This window comes from Mya arenaria, chromosome 11 (genome assembly GCF_026914265.1).
Source record: "Mya arenaria isolate MELC-2E11 chromosome 11, ASM2691426v1".
NCBI lineage: Eukaryota > Metazoa > Mollusca > Bivalvia > Myida > Myidae > Mya > Mya arenaria.
Genome location: NC_069132.1, coordinates 16,517,943 through 16,532,993, shown reverse-complemented (window position 1 = coordinate 16,532,993; position 15,051 = coordinate 16,517,943). Strand labels below are relative to the sequence as shown.

The following is a 15,051-nucleotide window of genomic DNA, read 5'->3' as shown; positions in this document are numbered from 1 at the left end:
GTTGTTTTCATCTAAAGTTTTCGTCATCTCATATTCATTATTTGAATAAATGTCAATTTTGTCGTCATAATATCTAACCAAGAAACATCTTTTTCAACGTATTTATATCTACAATACTGTGTCGATTAAATTGTTTTTACTGACGCAATACGTATTTCATTTGCTATTTTCGTAATCGAATGCTATTTTCGCGAAAATAGGCTATTTTTTGCTATCTAGCTATACCTCTTTTAAAGCATTCGGAGCTCCTCGGCCATTTAAAAAAACAACAACAACGTTGTTTTCATTCGGAGCTCCTCGGCCATTATTTTCAAAAACAACCTCGGATGTATATGGACGGTTTACATACTTAAAAAGTGGTACGTTTAAGTCCGCTGCAAATAGATCGCGTAGTAATCTTATTTAGTAGTTAAAATTTATGACTTAACTCTTGGGGATCGTAATTATGTTTGCAATAATACACTTCACTGGCAATCAATTTAAACTGAGAGCAATGAATGCAACTCTTAAACACTACATTTAATTAATGCTTTTATTCAAAAAAATACGGACTACTTCAACAGATGTACCGGCATACATCCGAGGTTGTTTTTGAAAATAATGGCCGAGGAGTTCCGAATGCGTTGTTTTCGATAAAATGGCCGAGGAGTTTCGAATGGTTTTAGAGCTTTTATAGTGACCTCCCTTGGTTTTAGATAATGGGTCCAAAATCAAAGTCAAAATCTTCTTCATTTTCCACTGAAACAGCACCTGTTGAATCAGAATCATTCTCGCCGGTTAAAATAAGTACGTTTTGTTACTTTAAAGGGTTATATAAAATTCTTTAACCCCAAAACATGCTCCAATAATTGTATAATTCGTAGTACCCGGACATTTTTATTTCGGACAATGTCTTCTTAAAACCCATTAGCTGCATATTTGATGTAATCAATTTTAATTCTTCTGAACATTTTGAAAAACCTATCATTCATGATAAGTTATGGCATGAAATAAATTTGATAAGAAAATAATATTGCACTGGTAGCAGCATAAACATAGCCACTATGCTCGTTTAGTCCAAATAATTGTACGTTGACAGATTTTTTTTTAGATTTTTGATATGGCAAATCCTTCACGTACAAATTGTTTAGCATCAAAAGTGGGTAGTTGTTCCGATCAGGATTCCGGGTTAAAGCATATAGCGTCTATAAAATATCATATTACCAGATAATGTTATTTTATATTAGTTCCGTACACAAAAAATAAATATCCAACTAATAAATATGAGTTTGACTGCTTTTCTTCATTTCATTCTGTCAAAACATAACGATATATACATGAAGGGCACCTGCAAGGCTTCAGGGCACAGTTTTAAATCGCTCGGAACATTTCGGCCATGGCCGAGTTGTTAGGATTGTATAACGAGGTCTATCGTGAAGCTTTGTCGGAGGAGGCCAAGTTATTACGATTGTATCGAGTTGTGCCCCTTGGCATAATTGATTTTCTGTGTCAGTCAACTAAATAAGAATGCCTCTATTTGTCTTGAGCACTTTAATAACTTCTATTGACAATGATCAAGATCTGAAAATAGACAAACACTTAATTATATATCTAGTAATCCTCTATCTCCCCCCAAGTCTTTAGGTCTGAAATGTTGATGAAAGAGTGTCAAAGACTGATTTTATAAAAAAAAAATGTAGAACAAACACAAATTATAACTATGCATAGTAACTATGTCAGCTGTCTCTATATGTGGAAGAATACACCAGTCCTGTTTGTCAGTGTTATTAACAATGTCTTTGTAACTTGTAAATACACTACAATTAAATCAAGAGGATGATTATGTTAATAATTCACTCCCATAATTACCGTAATTCACCTAAGAGTTCGGACACCTTAAAATAATTTTTTTTTTTTGCTGTCCGAATACATAGATAATTACCATTTTTACATTTTATTTACATGTTTGTTTAACCTGCCTTTTTTCTTCATGTTTGTATTTACCATTTATTAATTTATCCGTAGTAATCAATGGTCATAAACTTATTTATTACGCCTATAAGTGTAAATCCTTTGTCAAGTTAATTAAAACACCATTTTATACATGCATTGAACTTAATAAACACATTCTATCGGCTTCAGATCAAAGAGTCACACTGTGTGACGTCACATAACTTACAGTTATACCCATGAGGATCTCGTGGAGAGCATGGACATTGCTATGCAGGATTAATGTATAACTGTACGATTATTGATTCTTACAGTCTATAAGTGAGGTACAAGTTTGAAAGTTTATTGGCAGATCGTTTTACAAACATGTCATGTCTATGTTTTCTTAATCCCTTGATTGCCCTTGTTGTTTCTTTAATCCTCCAATAAATATATCACACTTCCTTTTCAACAGGCAATAAATCGTTTAGGATGGGTAGTAACTAATTAACTTGTCACAGTGGTGTATAGGTTAGGTAATCTAGCCAGGCATTGTAAAGATAAAAATCAATAATCTTCGTCTGTGAAAATTGGTAACTGTGAAAGTTATGATTGATGTCCTTTGGGTGTCCGAAAATTAGGTACGCAAAATAAATTATTTTGGAAAATAATTATGGGTGTCCGAATATTTAGAGTGTCCGAACTCTTAGGTGAATTACGGTATTATCTGGTATCACGTAAACTTGGTCCATAAAATAGTCTCTTCCACTACACAATAACAGAGTTTTTCTATGGCATAATATAGTCTGTTTGCCACTGTGGTGCACGCCTTGTCCTGCCAGAACGTCTAGGTGTTGAAGGCGGGTCAGTTGACGGCATGGCCTGCTCCTGACATGTTGAATACGGACTAGTGGTCAGGTGGTTATCTGGTATGGGTGTACTACCATAGGTCAATTGTCGCCGACTATGCTGGGCTGCAGGCGACTTCTGGAGGTTCGTGATGGGTGTCTGATCTGGCTTAGACACGGAAGGTGTCTGAATTGGCTCTTGTATAATAGGCGTTGATATGGGTTGAGTTTCAGCTGGGGTTTGAACTCTACCAGAACAGTTGGGTTTCTCGGGCTTGGGAGGCAGACGGATGTTTCCTGTAGGGCTCCGAACAGCTGTTGGAATCGCCATGTCATCATCAATTGTAAGTCTGTGTGTGGGAAGTTGTACTGGGCAGTATTTACGCAGAAATTTTCTGTTGCGCAGTGTAACCCGTCTGGAACCATCCACTCTCACAACATATTGATCATACTGGCAGACCTCAATGACCATGCCTGTCTTGTCCCATTTCCGGGGATGGGAACCCATTTGATTTTGAATCCGGACATGATCGCCTACTGCAAGGGGTGGTAGTCTCTTAGTATGCTCAGTCAGTCGTTCAGCACAGCGCATATGTCTATTTCTTAGTGCTTCTTCACGGGCAATGGCTGTTGAGTTCCAAGTCTCGTGTGGTTTGTATTTCCCTGGAGGAATCGGAATGAAGTCTCTGATAGGGCGGCCGAAGATACACATGGCTGGGGATAGTTTTGTGTCCCTATCCGGTGTATTGCGATATTGTAACATTGCTCGCTGAAATGCATCTGTGTGGATGTTGCCAGATTCTGTGGTATTATTCATGAGAAGACGCTTGACTGTCTTGACACCAATCTCTGCTCTGCAGTTGCTGTGAGGGAATGCCACTGAAGATAGGCGATGATAGACACCCCAGTCATGTAAAAACTGACGTGTGATAGTAGCAGTGAATTGAGGACCTCCGTCTGAAGCAAGCTCGTCAGGAATACCATACGTAACAAATACTCGCCTCAAACAAGAGACGAGTCCCTCGGCACCACCGAATGACCACTCAACAATGGGCCAGTTGGAATACCGATCCACAATTACTAAATAATTGTGTTCTCTGTAAGTGAAGTAGTCGGCACACAAACACTGAAATGGATATTCCGGGGTTGTAGGCGGGATCGGAGGAGCACAAGGGTTCGATGGAGCACTACGGATGCATTGATTGCAACTGGCACGAAGAGCAGTAATTGCAGGTGTGATACCTGGCCAAAAAACAGGATTCAGCTCTCGCAATCTTGGACGAAACTCCTTGATGGGCTGCATGGAGGGCCTCCAGAACCTCGTCTCTGAGAGAGTATGGAATAACGACACGGTCTTTGTACATGATGACTCCATCAACCGTGGATAGTTCATTCTGAAACTGGAAGAAATCCGTCAGTGCTTCTGGCATCTCGTGGCGAAATTCTGGCATTCCAGACTCAATGAGTTCAGTCAGAGTAAGTAAATCCGTATCACTAGCAGTAGCAACGTGTACTCTATCCCATGTGACTGACTTTACACTAAGGGTGTTTAAGGACGTGGTGGCAGCTGACACTACACACTCTTCTGTATCCTGCGGCTCGTAGTCATGTGCTCTTAAACCAGATAGGACTGAGGAACTGTAAACTTCATGAGAGTAGTCAGCATCTACCGTCGCAACATCATCAGGTAAGACAAGTTTAACAGGATCGTTGATGGGATGCCTCGATAAGCAGTCTGTAGCACGATTCTTTACCCCTGGGATGTGTATCATTTGGAACTTGTAGGGTAGAGTCTTTTCCTTGAGGTTTCGCAGACGTGTATTTGAGATGTCTTCCAGTGCTCTGTCGTTGAAGATCTTAAGAAGTGGTTTGTGATCAACGGCAATTATGAGATTAGAGCAACCGAGGACAAAGTACCTGGACTTGTCAAGGGCATCTACAACCGCCAGAGCCTCCCCTTCAATCGGTGCGTAACGGGACTCTGCTGGATGAGTGAATCTGCTGCCAACGAGTGTGATCTTCCATTCAGAGGGACAGCAGAATGGCTCAACTTTGGAACAGGAACAGTGTTTCTGTTATAACCAGAATCCAACTCCAGTTTTGGACCAGTCCGTAGCCAGGCAAGTAGGTTTGGTTGGGTCGAAGATCTTAACTCCTTCTACAATCTCGCTAGCAATCACAGTTTTTGATTCTTCAAAAAGTTTCTGAAGGTTGTCATTAATGATGAAACGATTATCGAGTAAATAGATAAATCGTCGCTGGCAATGCTATGTCGGCGACAATCGATAGTGTCTGTCCAAAATCGATGTCGCTAACGTTACTTCCGGTAACTACGTATTTTTTTGTTTTGGGTACAGTCGAGTAAAAGTCAACTTTTCTTTCCGGTAAATTCTTGTTGAGTTCATTTTAACAAGGGAGGTCACTCTCTTACACAAATGCGCTGAATGTAAACACTTTTGCTTAAAAGCTTACAAACTCTCCAAAAATTACAAATTGTTTTTAATTGTTTATATATTTCATAAAACCTTCTTCAGTATCCTGTCTCTATGGTGTAGTGGGTCCGTTCTTACTTGCAAATACCGGGGATCCCGGCTGATGCATTCTGTTTTTGAAACCTATTTTGGTATCGTTTGTAATTAACTATTTTCTAATGAAATGTTCAATATAACAGGTCATTGAATGTTAAGGTGGTTCACAAATCTTACATGGATAAAATGCTAAGATAACTTACTTGATGCGGTGTGCATCATTTTGCAATCTTAAGTATGTGTTGTGTTTATATTTTTCCGTTAAGTTATTAAAGACAGAAAGAGGTTATGGAAATTTACTTACTGTTGTAAAAAGCATGACTATAGCATCACACGTACTGATATCAAGTTTAACCATTTAAATGATCATGATGATACTATGTATAAAGAATGTATTCCTTACTGATAGTATGAACTTTCGATTATCGTCCGATAGTAAATCGAAATGCTTGGTTCGATTCGATTCTATTATCGATAGCAGATGTAGTCCGATTTTCAAACACTAGTTGTCATCCCATGTAAAAGGTGTACCTGGTTTCAGAAGATTTCGGAATGGAAGCATCCTGTCAGCCATGCTCAACGCATATGAGACCTGATTCACAAGGCCAAACCAAGAGCGAACATCAGTTATATTCTTCGGTGTAGGAAAATCCTGAATAGCACGCATGTATCTTGTACAGGGTCTGACGTTACCTGGAGAAATCTCAAAGCCAGCGAACTCTACCGTGTCTGCTCCGAACACAAACTTTTCAGGGTTCAGGATAATACCGTTCTGACCGCAAACATCAAGCCAATGGGCTGCTTGGTAGAAACTGTCCTCAATGGTGTCAGTCCACAACAAGGCATCATCAACACATTTGGTCTTGTTTGGAATATCAGCAACAATCTCGTCGTATCTTCTAGTGTAACCATCACCCGACGCGATATAACCCTGAGGTGCAGTTTTGTAACGGTATCTTTCCCAGGGTGTTATGAAGGTGGTTAAGTGGCGATCTTCCTCACGGATTGGGACACTGTGGTAACCATTCCACGCATCAAAGACCGTTTTCTTTTTTCCAGGTGGAACTGATCGTGCTTGTAGAAACGGGGAAGGTGTATGGTGAGTTTCACGTGTAGCATAAGTGTTGAGAGCTTGGAAGTCAACAGTACGCCTCGGTTTCCCATTCTTTTTGGCACAAATCACCATTCTGTGGCACCATGTGACTGGATCTCCTACTGGAACTGGCTCAATGACACCTAAGCGGACATCTTGATCAAGTCCTTCCTTGACAGCATCTCGCCAATGTAGGGGGACCGGTACAGGTGTGTGATGAGCGACAGGTTTGGCATCAGGATCAACCATTAGTTTCATTGGTGGACAGTCCATGAGAGGCAGCGGCTGATGCTCACAGGTGTTGAACGTGCTGGATTTATAGTGCCTGAAAAGGTAATCCTGTAGCTTTTCACGATTTTCATTCGTGGCTGGAAATGGTAAGGCTCTTGGAAGTGGTGGAGGCTGTCGTCGTTCAGGACATCCACAGGGGGCAGTCGTATTTCCATCGGTGACAGCAGCACTATGTTGTGACAGAACACGCACTTCGGGGAAGTCATCAGAGATGATTCCAAGTGCAACACATGCCTCTTTGCTCAAAAACAGCTTGTCAGAAGAATCAGTCACGTAGGTCATCTGTCTTGTTTCAACTGCATTCCCTTCGGAGTCATTGCTAGATATGCGTAGTAACGTTGCACCAAGGATTTTGATCCCGTTGTTGTTAGCAGTATGCATATGCATAGTCACTGGTATTAAATCAGATTCACGTAAACCTAGCCGGTGAATAACCTTAAGTCCAGCTAAACAGCTTTGGCATCCAGTGTCTGCCATTGCGGGTATGACAGCTGTGCAAGGGCGTACCTTTCAATCTAAACCAAATGCAGTGTAGTCAGCAGGCAGAGTTCGAACCGTCACATTTACAAAAGGTTGCGGCTTTGAATATTGGCGGATCCAAGAATCAGTCAGACTGTTATACACATGGTGATCAATAGGTACATTGTGGTCACTCTTTCTAACTGAGCACACTTTATCACTTGCATTTGATTTGTCTCTGTCAATAGGTGTGTACACTTCATCACTTGTATTCAACTTCTGTTTGTTCATAGAATGGTCAGATAGCGTACACAAGGCATCAAATACAGCACTTTCATGATCATGTGGTCTTGTGGCTTGAGGGCGCGATGTACGTTTAATATTGTCTTTGCTTCGGCAAACGTTTTCAAAATGTTGTTCACGATTACAAAGTTCACACTTATGATCATATGCTGGGCACTGAGTTTTGCGGATACGTGCTATGCTCTTCTTACCATGTCCGCGTTTGCCACAGTATGAACAAATATCTGGATCCGCTTTGCTGGATGTCTGTTTTGTTCTCTTATAACTGCTAGCTGCTTCCACAGAATGGATATCCAGGAGTCTCGACGCAGATCTCTTTCCCGCCTCTTTCGTTTCAACAAACTGAAACACTTCTTCTAGAGTCATGTCCTGATTTTTATCACCTAGAAGGTCAAGTTGAATTTCTGGATCTGCGATGCCTCTAGATAGCACGTCACGCATGATTGCGTCTGTATAGTTCACATTTGAATCACAACCAGGACACGGAATTACAAATTTACGTATGTCAGCTTGTCCGCTAAGACGGGCACCAAAGCTTCTCACTGTCTCATCACGATCCTGTCGCATATTATGTAAAGTCACTCTGGCAACCATTGTATTTTCTTCCCGTGCAGCCAGTTTACGGATGGCAGCCAGTTCTTCTGCTTCAGTTTTGTCCTTGAGGCTGCCACCTGCTAACCGTGTGAGGTCTTTATGGAATGGTTCATCGCAACATTCAAGTAATTGAATCACCTTATCACGACCATCTACTTAGGTGGCGTTGACGTAGTCAGACCATCGTGACTGAAAGTAAGCCCAATCCTCGCTTGTTCCCGCGGCGGTAATGGTAGGTCTTCGAACTCGCTATACTTTAGCAAGGGCTGCTGGAGGAACTGCTGCAGGTGCGACAGGTGCGGCTGTATGAACGACGCTGTGAGCTGTGATGAGTGCTGCTATGTTTGGTACATCCAGATCAGCAGTCTTATATTCACAACCAGGGAACGGGTACTGTACTTCCGGCATTGTGACGCAGCGGTGGCTCGATCTTGATCATAAATAAGAATGCCTCTATTTGTCTTGAGCACTTTAATAACTTCTGTTGACAATGATCATGATCTGAAAATAGACAAACACTTAATTATATATCTAGTAATCCTCTATCAACTTTCGTTTTATTGTAAAGGTAAACAACTTGTTTTAATGCATTAAATGCTTGTTTAGTGCAAAATAACATTTCACTTACATGGTAAAATATGAATATAAGTCTTTATGATCAATTTCAACCATAAAATACTTCACTTAAAACAATTTCAATATTTTTAAAACACCCCCATTTTTTGCACATTCCCGTTTAGACGTTAGGGATTGGAAGAATCCCGTATAACACGTCTATTATTTTAGACTATATGCTCGTTAAGATATTTTTTTTAACATTTGGGCATTATGTTCCCCTTCCAAAACAAAATTTGTCAAAGATACTTAAACAGCTGTTTATATGGACTAGCTATAAACAGGGGCATATAAACCATCTTTGCAACAATAATTAACATTCAGAGACAAATAAAAGGAAGGCACTGACTTGCACCAGTCAGTGTTAGCCATTAGGCTAATGATAAAATAGTGATTTTAATTGATGCTTATTTGTCCAAATAAACATTGAGCGAAAGGGTCAATAAAGGTTTGATAACAATTTAGATTGTGTATAGTTTGTGATAGCGGAACAATCAGGTCCAATGGGGATGCTTAAAATAGCTGTGCTGCATTTACCATTGAGTTAAAAGCACCTTGAGTATGGGCACATTAGTCTTTCAAAATTAAATGTCATATAAATATTTTGGGAATTTAATTTTATGCTTTTAACTTAATTGCACCCACAACAGAAATCAGTCTGCAGATGGGGACCATATCCATAGAAACATAGGATACAGATAATTTCATTTGGTTTTATGATACATATAAACACAAAATATAATTGTGGTGAAAGCCATATACTGATAGATCACTTTCAACAGCCTTGCTGTTGAGCTAGCTTGTGTAGTGACACAGTTGTGGTGTCATCTGCGGATAGAAAGGTACAAGGTTCAAACACTCTTTCTTTCACTTTATAATTGCATCAGAATTTATCAACATTGTAGGAAATGTTGTCATCATTCTAATGTTTATGTTCTGTTAGTTTCTTTTTATTTGTAAATTTAAATAAACACCCAGGCCAAAACAGAGCCACTCTGGCTTTAAATACTTATACTCCGCCTACCTATTGTATAATTTGTTAGCTAACTGTGAAATCATGTGCTAGACTACAGCTGTAAATTTCAGTGATTTGGATATGAAATGTGAGATACAGTGCATTGGAGTTAAAGCAAACCTGAATAAAAAGGGATATTTTCAGGCGTACCATCTCCCAGGCAACAAGGGAACCTGACGGGCAGTGCTCGAAAGCTGAAGGATGGAGCAGCAGATATTTACAATCAGCTGCAGAAGTGGCGATCACTCAACACTGATGGAGTTGACATTGTCAATGAAATTGCAAATATCAAGCTAGACAAAATGTAATTTACATAAAAAAATACTTGGCTATGATTTTTAAATTTCTTTTTTTTTAAATTTAGTTCTGAGTCAATTGTTTCGATTGGAATGAAATATAACCTATGACTTAGGCTGTAACCAAGCTGACACAATGTTTTTATATTATATTTGTTAAATTGAATGCACCAATGCACAGTTTGTAAATGCATCTCTTCAAGCAGAAGAAAAAAGATGTGTAACGTTATCTAATAATATTTTTTCTGTTTTCAGACTGAGTAAAAATGAGGACACCACTTCCCACGACCTGCTTCCTGAAGCACTCATGCCGCTCTGTGACAAACTCTACTCAGTGTTTGTTAAAATGGTTTGTCTCACTTTTAGTTTGCATGCTGTTGTAAGTCAGAACATTTCTTAATCAAGTACTGGAACAGTTTTTTTAACAAATTAACTGACAATGTATGAACAGATGACAATAAAATTCTTAATATTCTTCATAATCTCAGCACTATCAACAAACCACAAATGTTCTCATCTCTAGGAGAAGGTGTTGTCTCGGCTTTCTGGATTGGTGGAGATGGCGAGAGGAGTGTCAGAGCTTGAGAGTTTCAACCAATCAGATGACAGAGAACACATCTTCTTTCAGTCATGGCCAACACATAGATTTGGTAAGGTTAATGGTATCTCATCAATTTGCTTTGACCATGCATATATTAAACAATCATTATATCTCAAATGGAAAACTAGTTGTTTCTAAACCATTTATAACACTTTAATTTAAAATTTGAAGGTGACATTTTCTGCCTCTTGTCATTAAAAATATTTTGTAAGAAAATCTTAAAAACTTAAGTCAATTTAGATTGATGTTGTCCCAGGTACATGTGTAGCAGGTGAAGAGCTACATATGCATAATTTTTGTTTATATGGCTTCAGCTGAGGTGTTTGAGGAGATCGAGACAATGTACAGCGCGGAGCTGCAGCTTAAGCGATGTATAGCGGAGAACATCTGTTTTGCTGCAGACAGGAACACCCTGATGTTCTACACAGCATCCTGGCTCCACCAGCCCCACGTAGAACCCAGCACTAACATTACTTTGGAGAGCCTGCTACTGGAGACTGGACACAAGACTTGAAAGTAGTTCACCTGAGACATTTACATTTTAATAGTTGCTGTGTCTAAATGCAACTGTTAAATACCAAACACAGATCTTTCAATCTGTTCGCTGGAAGTTGGACTCACCACATTGTTTTTTTTATGGATACAGCTAAAATACTACTGCAGGACATTATTATAGATCTTGAACATGTTCTAGGAAACTAGCTTTTTACCAACAAACAATGATGTTGACTCTATTAAACTACCAAACTTGACATTTCTGTAACTGCGTGCAAGAAAAAAAGACAAGAGGGAACAAAAATCTTATTGACAGAATTTAACTAGACACAGACTAGATATTGGATGTTAATTATGTGTACACAAGGAGATAAAACAGAGACACACATAGGAAGATTAAAAGGAACAAGAGTCTTCATAGTTACTTTTGTTATCAATGTTGAATTTATAAACAAATGTATGAACAAAATATGTGAACCATAGTGTTGCCCTTGATGGTTGAATGACTGTTACATAATTTGCGGGTGCCCTATGGTTTTCAAGCTGACTGACTGTCTGTCCACATGTTTTATGTTTTTTTCTTTAATAACAACTTGAAAACCATTGAAGAATTTTTTTTTAAGTTTTATGACAAGAACCTAAATTCTAACATAACTATTGTTATAATTATGGCCCTTCATGAATTGACTCAAATTCAAGAATTTGAATTAATTGAAATCATAACTTGTTAATAAGGTATTTGATGAAACTTGAGGCATTAATATCTCACATGTTGAACTTCTGTCTAATACAAATAAACAGAGCTGTTACAGGATTGACCACTATCCTCACTCAATGCCTGGATACAGTAATGGCAAACTATTTATATTTGGAAATAATTATATGAAAATATGCTTTTATAGGAGTTATCGTCATTGTAAGTTGGAAAGAGGCCATTACTGCCTTATATATTAATAGCTGTAACCAGTGGATATTGACCTGTATTTTATAGTTTTAAACCAGTGTACCCAACATAATTTAAAACCATTCTGTTGTAACTGCCATAGGTTATTGTCTGTTGATCTGGAGAGTCAATTCTAAGTTTACAAGAGATGTTTGTCAAACATTATGCCCCTCTTTTTGTGCCATGTTGTCAGGAATATTTGGACAATTGAATGAAATATGCATGGACTGAAATGACAGCTGATTTGTCATTGACATTGGATGCCTTTGAGGCAGTCTAAAGATTATGACCACTCAAGTGTGAGGAAAGTAGGTGCTGTTTTTAATCATGTTCAGGTGATGACTGATAAACATGTATCCTCCTAGCTTGAATGTCCTATATGAGTTGTGACCATGACCTTTGACCTATGAACTCAAAATCAATAGGGGTCATCTATTGGTCACCACCAACCTAAATGTCAAGTTTGAGGGCCATGGGTGCAGGCATGGTCGAGTTGTCACACAGACTAGCTTTTTGCCTTCAAGGTCATTGTGACCTTGACCTTTGATCCGATCAATCAATAGGGGTCATCTACTGGTCAGGCCCGTTCTCGAAGTCAAGTCTGAGGGCCATGGGTGCAGGCATTGTTGAGTTATCACTCAGACAACCTTTTAGCATATAAGGTCACTTTGACCCGATGACCCCTTAAATCAATAGGGGCATCTACTGGTCAGGCCCAACCTTCATGTCAAGTTTGATGACCATAGGTCCAGGAATTGTTGAGTTATCTCTCCGACAAGCTTTGGTCTACCAACGATACAACCGACGGACATGTGCAAAGCAATTTACCCCCTCTTCTTCGATAGGGGTCATAAAAATGGGATATAACTACATATAAAATAGTTGTGTGTAACCAAACATTATTTAAATCTGTCAGTCTGGCATTTTGTATTTTATGGCACTAAACATATGCACACAATAATATTTAAATCAGTCAACATTTTCATGAGTTATTGTCTTTACGCCTTGGAAACCAACAGAATGACAGGCAAACAAGCTCACTCTGAGACTTGTTCTTCAAAAATTGCCTCCATTTACAAACAAGATTTTTTTTGTTCAAGGCAAAAAGAAAATTAGAATTGGGCGGATAGCGATGTAAACTTAACACATTTTAAGAACAACTACTCTGTGACCTGTTGTTCCCAAATTACTTCCCTTTTACAAACAAACTCTTGATAAACAAGTTTGTATGCAAGGTGTTCAAGGGATGAATGCAATTTGTTCCCATCTAAAGAACCATATATAATCTATAATACATTGGTCCATTTGACGTTAATAATGTGAAAGGCAAGCTTAACAAACTTTAATTGGGCATAATTTTCAAACTGTATTGTCAGTAATTTAAATGATGTCTACTCTTTAATGTGTAATAAAAATAATAATACAGATGTAAAGTAAACAATCTATGTATACCATCTGTTTAACATGAAATATATGTAAATCTCATGTTGCAACTACAATACTGTGTGTTTTGTATATGCTTTCACCTTTGTCCTCTGTTAGGCAGCCTGTGAAGGTAACCTTTATTTCGTCATATTGTAGGTTGTTATTGATTTTAACGGATGTTTAATGCACATGTGGGCCATATTTTTACTATCTAGCCTCTTAGACTCTCCTTGGCTCATTTGACTACAGTTTAGTTTAAGAATGATTCGCTTTGACAAGCAATAAATTCATGGCCAATCATGCATGGGTTCTGATCAATGGTTATTTGAGTTAAAGATGCACTATTACCAAATGAGATTTACCATTATTAATATATTGTTTTAATATTCCAAAAACGATGAATAAATGTTGAGAACAATAGTTCTTACCAAGGATGCCGAGTTTAATTTGAAAGAAATGAGCATAAAACACAGTATTTCTACCTTATTCGACTATAGTAGACCACAGTAAATCATTTAGCATTCAACAATCATTTAATATTTTTGCGCTTTCTGCTATTAAAAGCACAGTTACAATCTTGTTATCAGTATTTTTTTTTTTTCATAAATGAATTATTTAGTAAGTTGTAAAAGGTTTCTTAGTCTTAATTGATGTTTGTACATGTGGATGTATTGATTTTGAATAAGAGTGTCACTTTAACAGCATATACTTTTCAAAACATTTTACTGGAAAAATAATACCTAAATTAAGTTAATAGTGCATGTAATACATTTTTTCTCTCATAAATGCAAATCAAACACAGGTTGTATAATGACAATTTCATACCCGCATCACACCCAAAACACCTTGCGTTGATGCAGTCTATAAAGAGTAAGGAAACAATGGATTACTGTGACACCACTGTCGCAATAAGCATAAAAATTTCACAAAATCAAATTAAACTTGATATACTTTTATATTTATAAATCTCACACAACTTCTTTACAGTTTTAGACAGTGTATTGCAGAACTCATCATATAAAATTATGTCAAAAGTAATGAACAACTAATTCTAATACAGAAGTCAGTGGCTTTGTTCACCAATGAAGCCTTTTCAGAATGAAGTTTCTTACGTACTAATCAATTGTAACCACTTGGGAATAGCGGGGACTTAGACTTTTGGTCCAGCCAATCCCAGGTAAAACCTCGCCCTACAGAGACAAACTGCTGGTTAAATCACCACCAAATGCCCCCGCAACCCGGGGACATCCTAGGTCAGGCCCCAAATATTAAAGTATTTCTTGCACTTCTACTGGTTATTTCTGTCATTATTATTATTATTATTATTATTATTATTATTATTATTATTATTTACCCTATATTAAAATAAGTTAATAGTGGTTTTCCCATGTAAAATTACTTTCAAAAGGGTGTGTTTTTTTGGTCAACAGTTAACTTACAGAAATGTAGTATTTTGTCAACTACCACACCATAAGCATTCCAAAGCATTCTAATGATGTTGTGAATTAGTATAGATATCATCTCTTATTCTTTGTTAAACAGTCTGTGATATAACTTAATGAGATAGTTGGTTTGTTACTATGACATATAAATATGCACGAATAAATCTATCTATCTATCTATGCATTTTTTAAGGA

General features: G+C 38.0%; 1 protein-coding gene across 1 annotated transcript; it reads left to right on the top strand.

The window, feature by feature from the left end:
- The first annotated feature begins 314 nt into the window (after positions 1-314).
- LOC128209430 (cyclin-dependent kinase 2-interacting protein-like) lies at positions 315-15,032 on the top strand. The gene is made up of 5 exons (XM_052913454.1): positions 315-786; positions 9,799-9,958; positions 10,206-10,299; positions 10,474-10,600; positions 10,866-15,032. Exons 1-5 carry the CDS (start codon positions 699-701, stop codon positions 11,063-11,065), a joined length of 669 nt encoding a protein of 222 aa, XP_052769414.1. The 5' UTR covers positions 315-698; the 3' UTR covers positions 11,066-15,032.
- Positions 15,033-15,051: the final 19 nt, after the last annotated feature.

What these genes read in the sequence shown, in the direction of transcription:
- LOC128209430 (XM_052913454.1), top strand. Translation starts at nt 699, where the DNA reads ATGGGTCCAAAATCAAAGTCAAAATCTTCTTCATTTTCCACTGAAACA. An exon ending in AATATCAAGCTAGACAAAAT is followed by an intron (nt 9,959 to 10,205) that starts GTAATTTACATA and finishes TTCTGTTTTCAG; the next exon opens with ACTGAGTAAAAATGAGGACA. An exon ending in ATGGCCAACACATAGATTTG is followed by an intron (nt 10,601 to 10,865) that starts GTAAGGTTAATG and finishes ATATGGCTTCAG; the next exon opens with CTGAGGTGTTTGAGGAGATC.